The sequence below is a fragment of the Crocuta crocuta genome, unplaced genomic scaffold (genome assembly GCF_008692635.1).
Source record: "Crocuta crocuta isolate KB4526 unplaced genomic scaffold, BGI_CrCroc_1.0 scaffold352, whole genome shotgun sequence".
Lineage (NCBI taxonomy): Eukaryota > Metazoa > Chordata > Mammalia > Carnivora > Hyaenidae > Crocuta > Crocuta crocuta.
The window spans coordinates 3,073,751-3,083,232 of NW_027532169.1; the positions used below are offsets into that span (position 1 = coordinate 3,073,751).

The 9,482-nt window shown below is 49.7% G+C and overlaps 1 protein-coding gene across 1 annotated transcript in view; it reads left to right on the forward strand.

Annotated features, from left to right (window-relative positions):
* The first annotated feature begins 2,472 nt into the window (after positions 1-2,472).
* FAM117A (family with sequence similarity 117 member A) overlaps positions 2,473-9,482 on the forward strand; it is a 21,960-nt gene continuing 14,950 nt past the window's right edge. The window contains exons 1-2 of the mRNA XM_077776865.1: positions 2,473-2,548; positions 6,088-6,257. Of these exons, the coding sequence (XP_077632991.1) occupies positions 2,473-2,548; positions 6,088-6,257 (246 nt within the window). The remainder of the gene's footprint in view (positions 2,549-6,087; positions 6,258-9,482) is intronic.

The following is a 9,482-nucleotide window of genomic DNA, read 5'->3' on the forward strand; positions in this document are numbered from 1 at the left end:
TAACAGGTGCTCTCTGAACCATTTAGGGCAAGGGTTTTGAAATAAGTGGTACGTTTTCTTTTCCTATCAAAATCTAATGTTTCAGAACATGCCCTCCTCCCCTTTCTTCCAGGCATGAAGGAAACAGGACATTTTACTCTCGCTGGAGGCATCGGGACATGCCAAGAGTTTGGGGGTCAGGGAGGGGAAATGGGGCCTTGCTGAGGTCTCTGAGAAGGGCATTCAGTCACTTGTGGCTGGTAGCAGCTATGCCAGCGCTATGATATGGTGGCTGTAGAAATAAGCCTGGGGCCCTGTTGCCTTTGAAGGAAGAGAAACTGAGGCAAGGCCTCCAGATGACTTTGATGCAATGAGATCCTTGCAGGTCTGGCGGAGAGGAGAGAGGAAGGCATCAGAGGCACCTGGTTCTGGATTGGGGTGCTTCCTTTCTCTCTCTCTCTTTCTTTCTTTCTTTCTTTCTTTCTTTCTTTCTTTCTTTCTTTCTTCCTTCCTTCCTTCCTTCCTTCCTTCCTTTCTTTCTTTTTGGTTATTGGCATTTTTATGTATATGGAAGAGCCAGTCAGGACCCATGACGCCCTCAGACCTTTGTTAATAACTTTGGTAAGCGGTAGCTAGAAAGCATGTAGAGCTGACCAAAGTGGGTGGTTGGATTCTCACGGCAAACCCCAGGATTCTGGGTCCCTCCTCACCCTGGGAGCACTGGGAAGAAGGTCCCATCCCTGATTACTGCCCTTGAGATTGGCCTCCTACCAGAACTCGTGATCGGGGTGGGTTATGACGTGATGGGATATGACGCGTAACGCGAACAGATACCAAATGGGTGTGGTTTCAATGGCCCCTAGGAGATCATAGAATCCCAAGGTTACAGAGGCTTTAAGAAACAACCCAGGCAACCCAGGAAACAGAAAATGAGTACGGACACCTGGGCAGTGCCTACCATTGAAAGACTCCCTTCCCCGAAAAGCGGCTAAAAAGGCAATCCTTTCTGCAAGTGTCCTTGCAACCTCGGAGGGTGTTCCTGATGCCGAAGGGCCAGGGGCCCGTGTGGGATGATTGAGGAGGAAGGAGGCTTGGGTTTAGGTGTTAGGACCACCTCGGACCTTGTGGGTGACCGAGTCTGGCCCGAGGCTGGCCTTCCCTGGGCCTTGGTTCCCTTACCGTCCCCCCAGCCCCTTTCAGGGCTGATGGGAGAGTAAAGACCCACATTAAAAGACTGTGCAGATGGGGCGAAACTCGAAAGTTCTATATAAATACCAGAGAGTCCTCATGGTCCCCGTAAAGGAAGAATCTCAAACAGGATTTTGCAGCACCTTCTGCCGAGAGCCTGGGCGAGGAGGTTCCCAGAGCTATCTCCATCTCCCCTCCCCCTCGCTGCTCCGCCCTCCCACCCCCTGCCTCTGCCCCGGGAGTCCCAGCCTCTTCTGCACAGCCATGAAGCAGCTGTCAGGATCATGGTGTTTTGGCCTTGATGCCAGCCTCTTGCTCATCTGCTTCCCACCTGCCCCTCTGTTGCTCGGTCACGTGATCCTGTAAACTTGCTTTCTGAGGCGGCCGCTGCATCTCCCCGGGGCCCGTGGGCGCTTTTGGAGGACCACGGAGCAGCCGTGGTGCGTCTGACCTGCCCGCCAGCTTGTGTCAGAACCTCCCGGACTGCCACCATTTGATCTCAAATCCAGGATAGGAAAAAGAGCAGAGGACACGCTAGTGCAGAAGATGAAGTTGGGGCTTGACTCCAGCATGCCTGTCGGTGACTTCACTGGGTAACAAGGCACAGGGAACAGGAGAGAGAGGTCAGGCCTTCCTGGGCCAGAGAGAGGAAGACACAGGCAGGCCTGGGGGCTTTACTCGGGCGAGTGGGTTGAACAGGGATGCACAGACTTGGAATCCATGCTATAATTAGAGGCATTCCCTTGCAGTAACAGCTTTTGATTTGATTTGATTGTTTAAAAAAATTTTTTTAATGTTCTTATTATTGAGAGACAAAGAATGAGCAGGGGAGGGGCAGAGAGAGGGGGAGACACAGAATCTGAAGCAGGCTCCAGTCTCCAAGCTGTCAGCACAGATGCCAGGCTCGAACCCACAAACTGTGAGATCCTGACCTGAAGTCGGACACTTAACCAACTGAGCCACCCAGGTGCCCCAATGGTTTTTGATTTTATACGAAGACTTAGGCCATCACCCAACTGCCAGCCCTGTTCTAGCACTGTATGGGGTACAAAGATAAGTTAGAGACAGTCCTTGGCTGCAGGGTGTTTATTATCTAGGAGTTAAAATACTCATAATCCAAGAGAGAGGATGCTAAGTACCAGAAGGGCACAGAGTGCTGGAGAGAATCAGAAAATCCCGAGATACTGCTTCCAGGGAATCCAGAAGGCTTCATGGAGGTGGCGCGGTTAGGCTGGCCCTGACTCACGGGGCAGATTTCAGCCCTGGGCATGTGGGCAAAACTTCAGCAGAGGGAAGGCCCAGGACATGAGCGGGAAGTTGTGCATAGTACGGCTCATCTGGGACATAGAAACCTTGGAGAGGAGTGCCGTGTACAGGAGAGGTAAGTGGGACCAGAGCATGAGGCCTTTGGCCACCACCTTTGAAGACGAGCCTTAAAAGAGTTTTAACAGAACCGTTAAGGTCATAAAAATGTGTCTTGTAGGTCAATATATATTATTTGGAAAAATGTTTATGGTATAAGGTGAAAACGTATAGCAAAACAATATGTGTGGTATGATCCCAGCTTTTTATTTTTCTTGAAATTTCAAAAATTGTTTTAATTATTTTTTTAAAGTTTATTTATTTATTTTGAGAGAGAGAGAGGGAGAGAGAGAATTCTAAGCACGCTCTGCACTGTTAGCACAGAACCTGATGCAGGGTTTGAACACGCAAACTGCGAGATTATGACCTGAGCTGAAATCAAGAGCCGGACTCTCAATCAACTGAGCCACTCAGGCGCCCCAAGTTTTTTTTTACTTTTTAAGTAATCTCTATGCCCAACATGGAGCTTAACTTCACAACTCGGAGATCAAGAGTCACAGGTTCGACTGATCCGAGTCAGCTGGGTGCTCCGTATTTTTTATTTCTATTTTATTTATTTTTTAATTTTTTAAATTGTTTTTACTTAGTTATTTTGAGAGAGAAAGAGCACACTTGGGGGAGGAGTAGAGAGAGAGAGGGAGAGGGAGAGAAGCCCAGGCAGGCTCCACACTGTCAGCACAGGGCCCAGTGGGGAGCCTCGAACTCACGAACTGTGAGATCATAACCTGAGCTGAAATCAAGAGTCAGGCACTTTACCAACTGAGCCACCTCGGGGTGCTCTCCTCCACCCATTTTTTATTTTAAAACACACGCATGCACACGCACACACACACACGGTAGCAAGGCTGATGTGGTTATAGCTCTCAAAGTATTATCCATGATTATCTCTGGCTGTTGAAGTTCAAGGTTTTTTTCTTTTTGTTTACATATTTGCTGACTTTCCCACAATTCACTTACTACTTTTGCAATATGTTTTTTCATTTGTTTTAAATAAGCACATATGAGGGGCTCCTGGGTGGCTCAGTCGGTTGGGCGTCCGACTTCAGCTCAGGTCATGATCTCACAGTTTGTGAGTTCAAGCCCCGTGTCAGGCTCTGTATTGACAGCTCGGAGCCTTGAGCCTGCTTCTGATTCTGTGACTCCCTCTCTCTTTGTCTCTCCCCTGCTCACATTCTCTCTCTTTCTCTCTCTCTCAAATAAATAAATAAATAAATAAATAAACATTAAGTAAGCACATATGATAGGTGAGGGAAAGGACTTAGAACTATGACAGGAATTAAATAAAAACAGACTGAAAGTTACCCATGGAGGAACATTCGTGATCTGCAGATTGTGGGCAGGGAGACTCGTCAAATGTCCAATAACATGGGAATGGCTAAGCAAACACCAACCTGGTGAGATATTATGTAGTCATTGAAAATGACAAATATGTAGGTTGTTGATACTTGGAATGCGTATATGAAATGGATAGAAGAAAGCAGAACATAATGTACATTTCATATTGATTACAACTATGTCAAAGTGTGTGTAAATGTGTTTGGATTTGGATAATGTACATGGTGTTAGTATCTCTTTTTCTTTTTTAACGTTTATTTATTTTTGAGAGAGCACGCGTGCGCACGCATGTGCAAGTGGGGGAGGGGCAGAGAGAAAGGGATAGCGTATCCAAAGTGGGCCCTGCACTGACAGCATCAAGCCCAATGCAGGGCTTGAACTCACGAACTGTGAGATCACAACCTGAGCTGAAGGGGGTGGGACGCTCAACTAATTGAGCCACCCAGGTGCCCCTCTTTTTCTATCATGGTAAATGTTTAACATAAAATTTACCATTTAACTACCTTGAATTCACAATTCAGTGGCATTAAGTACGTTCACAATATTCCACAACCACCACCACCATCCGTTTCCAGAACATTATCATCACGCCAAGCAGAAACTCTGTGCCCATTAAATAATGAATCACTCCCTTCACCCCCTAAGTCCCTGGTAACCTCTATTCTACTTTCTGTCCCTGTGAGTTTGGGTCATGTAAGTGGAATCATACAATAGCTGTCCTCTGTGTCTGCTTTATCTCACTTAGTATAATGTTTTAAACTTTTTTTAATGTTTATTTATTTTTGAGAGAGAGAGAGAGAGACAGAGCGTGAGCAGGGGAGGGGCAGAGAGAGAAGGAGACACAGAATCCGAAGCAGGCTCCAAGCTCTGAGCTGTCAGCACAGAGCCCGGCGTGGAGCTTGAACTCACGAGCCATGAGATCATGACCTGAGCCGAAGTTGGACGCTTAACCGACTGAGCCACCCAGGCGCCCCTCACTTAGTATAATGTTTTAAAGTTTGTGTTGTAGCATGTATCAAAATTTCATTTCTTTTTGAGACTAATAATCCATTGCGTGCACACACCACGCTTTGTGTATCCATTCATCTGTTGGTGGGCATTTGGTGGCTTCTCCCTTTTGGTGGTTGTGAATGACAGTGCTGTGAACATGGGTGCACAGATACCTTCTTGAGACCCTGCTTTCAATTCTTTTGTATATTTACCTAGAAGCAGAATTGCTGGATTGTACAGTGATTTGACGTTTAACTTTCTGGTGTCTTTTTATTATATATTTTTTTCTGATGTCTTTTTAATAAAAAGCTCTTCAAGTTTATTTATCCCTACAGCCCCCGGTTCCTTTTGCTCTGTTTAATGCACACATGAATTGTCAAGGGATTGCTACAGATGTGAAAGCCTTTTTGCTCTGTTTAAAGGAAAGAGCCTTTGCAGATCTTGAGAGAGTAGAATGTTTTGAATGTGGCCATGGAATACAGGGTCAACCCAAACGATTGAAACCTACACATAATTCCAGAACCCTCACGTTTTATAACAGTTTCAACGTTTACCTTCTCCCCAAATTTAACCGAGGTAAAACCTAAACGAATGGATTTATAATTGCTTTATGTTTGTCCCGTTTAGCCTGGAGTCGGAGACGGTGGAGGGAATCCCAAAGACTGATTTTCCCAAGCTGGGTTCCTCCATCCTGGGTGGTCGAAAGGAGTTCTCTTATTCCCTCTGTCTCAGTTCCCTAGGTTCGCTGAGCTAACCAGTCTTGAAGGAAGTATAAAGAGTCCTTCAGTTAACTGGGTTGAATTTGTTCAGTGCTTAGGAGCTGTGCAGTGGGTGCCGGAGAGAGGGCAGGGCAGGAGATAAAAGATTGCTTTTTGGCCACTTAGAGTTCCCTCGTTGATGATGGGAAACAGTCTTGCTCTCCTATGAGGCTTCAAAGTTCACGGTTCATAGTCCATGAGGAATGGGAAAAAGATAGAAGCCATGTATAAAGTAGCCCTGCATCCAAAGCAAAAGGATGTAAGTTGTTTCCAGTGATAAAGTCCAGCTGGTTAAGTCAGAGCTCCGGTCACACTGTATTTGCTTTTACGGGCCGCTCCATGTTCTTTTAGGAGGGAGGTGGATACAAGTGCAGATGTGGCCATCAGGTGAGGCTTGCTAGGAGAGAGAAGGCTGGTTACCACGTCTCCCTCCTCCGTGCTGATGTCAGGGTGGGTGGGCTGTGCTCTCTTCCAGCCAGCGTCCCGTGCTCCGTGGCCCCAGAAAAGTCAGTGTGTAGGCCTCAGCCACCCCAGGTCCGACGTACATTCTCCCTGGACACCATCCTCAGCTCCTACCTTCTGGGCCAGTGGCCACGAGACGCTGATGGGGCCTTCACCGGCTGTGCCAATGACAAGGCCACCCAGGTAATGACGCGCTCTCCTAATGGGATGAGGAGTGGGGGAGGGGGCCGGCTGAGGAGGCCTTTGGGCTGCTTACCAGCCCCATCACTGGAATGATCTGTTCTGGGTTATGGCTGTAAATATTCATCAAGGAGCTTTTCATCATCTGGTGTTTACCAGGTTGGTTTTCTCTGCGAACTTACGTGAAAACGAGTTTGCCTTCCGCCTGGCTGATGGAAGAGAGAAGTCAATCTGGGTTTTCCAGTTTGGCTGTGAGTGTTTGTGTGTGGGGAAAAGCAAGAGTTGGCTTTGGAATGTATTCGAGGTTCTCAAAAAATGAGATTTACCTTTCTAGACTTAAGCAGGCCAACGTTCAGCTGCAGAGGCTTTCCCCAGACAACCGGAAGAGGTGGCCAAGAAGCCGGTGGAGCTAGGAGAGATCCCATTGGAGCAAACAGGAGTGGAAAGTTCTCAGATGATTAAGACTTGAGCCCTAGCCAGCAGCCCCATGGGATTTCAGTGGGCCCATTCGGGTCCTTCGAAGCCCAGGTCCTCTCTGTCCTGTTGCTTCCTTCCTGACGGTCTTTTCAGCAAGAATCCTAAATTTGGAATGAATCTCTTTAGATCACCCAGTCCGCTTGTCAGCTTTTGAATGAGATAGTGTTCACCTCAGCAAGGAATCATCTCCTAAGTGAAATTATACAAAGATATCTTTTTTTTTAAGTTTTGTGTTTTGCATTTGTAAAAATGCTTATTTTTGAGAGAGAGAGTACACACACACGCACAAGGGGCAGAGAGAGACGGGGACAGAGGATCTGAAGTGGGCTCTGAGCTGACAGCGGAGTGCCCGATGCAGGGGTTGAACTCACAAACCTCAGGAACATGACCTGAGCTGAAGTCGGACACTTAACCCACTGAGCCACCTGGGCGCCCTTACACAAAGACACCTCTTAATCTGACTGGGGACTTCACATGCTTAGCAGTCCTTAAGTGTCAAATCTTTTCCATTTTGATGCAGTTTAAACTTATTCCTATTCGGCTTCCGAACACAATGAGTTATCCTTAGGAAAGAGGAAGCAGGGTGGGAAGAAGAGGGGCTCACAGGCACGCCTGCATCCTGGGGGCGGGGGCGGTCCTGGACAAGTCAGCTGTCCCTTTGCTAGCCGGGAGCGTGTACCTGTCCTGCGGGCTCACACGTGGGGTGACAGCCAAGCGTGCAAGTGTTCCGTGCACTCATGCCCCCACCCCTCTTTGGTGCATGCCACGTTGGTCCCTTTTATTTATTTTTTTAAATGAGATTCATTTTGTAATGTTCCTGGTGAATGTTTGAATACCCAGTCCTGTTCTCGGCCTGTGGAATGAAGAATGAGGAAATGAAAATGAGATCTGGCCTCTGTGAGTCTGGATGCCCGTGCCATGAAGGCCAGCGAACAGACAGCCAAGGGAGGAGAGAGATGGGGCAAATGCCTGGCACAGCTTAGAGGAGAGAAATTCTCGTGGGAATGCCCCACCTTGAACCAACAACAGTTTGCCGCAGCCAAGATCAGCGAGGCTCTTTAGATCCACAAACAGAATGCAAAGCGAGGACACACCCCAGTTGGTGGCCAGAACAGCCGGGGCCTGCTTGCTTGGAGCCCCGGGCAGTGCTGTTCCCTGCATTCTCTAGAAAGGCCGAGGAAGGGAGATAGCTTATGCTTTGCCCTCACGGGCCTGGAGCACACACTCCCTTCTGTCCGGAGAGGACTGTTGAATCCAAATAATGTAAATAGTCAAGTAGGACGTCAAGGGTGTAGACTTGTGAGCGCGTCCCCCTTAGTCAGGCGCGGGCTTCCGGGTAGCCCACCTCTCCCCGTCTCTGTCATTTCCGGCCACCAACCTTCGAGGAAGCCTCTACCCCGACTCCTCCGAGAGTGTTCTCTTTGTCAACCCCAGGCGGGGCTGGCCTCAGCTGTTCCCTGGCCGGATTTGGAGGCATGGGCTCTAGGCTGTGTGTTTTCACTTGGGCTCCAGCTGCAGGCCAGATCTTTTATATAACAAGTCTGGGCTTCTTGCCATAGCGGGACAGAGGTCAGCGATGCGCCTCCGTGGGTCTGGCAAGACCAAGCTCTGCAGCTTTTCCCCTTTTCCCGGGACGGGCTCCAGCCCTCGAGGAACTCTTAGCAACCTGTCAATATTGTGGCTGCAGGAGGTGGGGGAGCTCTGGTCCATGGAGGCATCCGGACCAAAATATGTGCCCTGGCCCGTCTTTCGTTCCGGGCCTGCTGGGAATTTTCTGCTTCTAGATTTGGGGCTCTGTTCAAATTCCTGCTTGAGCCCCCCACCCTCACCCACCTTGGCCTGGCACCAGCCACCTCCTTGAATGCTCGCATCACTCTAGGAAGGTCTGAGGCTCTCCTGACATCTCTCTAGGTCACTGGTGTTCCTACCCTGCAGAGCACGGGCATATTCCCAGAAAGGACTAGAGATGAGGGAGGGCCTTTCCTGGGGAGACACAAGGGAGCATGGGCCAGGGTAGACAGAGGTGGGGAGGCAGGATTTACCAGAGTCCTTGAAAGCTGGAAGTCCCAGCAAGTTTCTGACCTGGGCGGCAAGCCATTGAGATAGCCAGGCATGCTGCGTTCTCGAATCTTCTCGCAAGGCAGGAGATGGTTATGCCAGTGTCGGGGGGCAGGGGAGGAAGAGAGGCGGCTAGGTCTTATTTGGGGGAATGGATTGTTCGGTGAAGTTCTGCATGCCCTGAGCCAGGAAGAGCACCGGGAGGGAGATGACCAGCTCTCCCAGAGACCAGCTTGGCGAGCCCAAGGGAGAGCTTGGGTGCAGCGGGAGTGGGGCCCGGAGTGGCCAGCTGGGGAGGCCTAGTGAGGCTCCTGTATAGAGTCACCGTCATCTAGAGGAGGTTCTTGGTGCCTCAGAGGACTTCGTGAGGATTCTCCAAGGCGATCCGAGTGGTTTTTCCCCTCTCTGGACCACCCTCTCCCCAGGTCAGCTGGTCAGCTGATGTCAGCCACCGGGTGCCTGGGGCTGGCCCTCCTAGTGGTGGGGTTGGGGTGGGTGATGGCTGCATATGCCAGTGGCTGCCGTCACCCCCTCCCTTCTTGCTGTGCAAAGTGCTGGTGCCTCCACGCACTCTTCTGGAGGGAGGAAGTGATCTCAGCACAGCTAGAAGGTGTGTTTGAGCAGAGTTCCCTGGCTCTGCCTGTCTCCCCCCGCGCCCCCCCCCCCCCCCCCCTCCCCCCCCCCCCTCCCCTC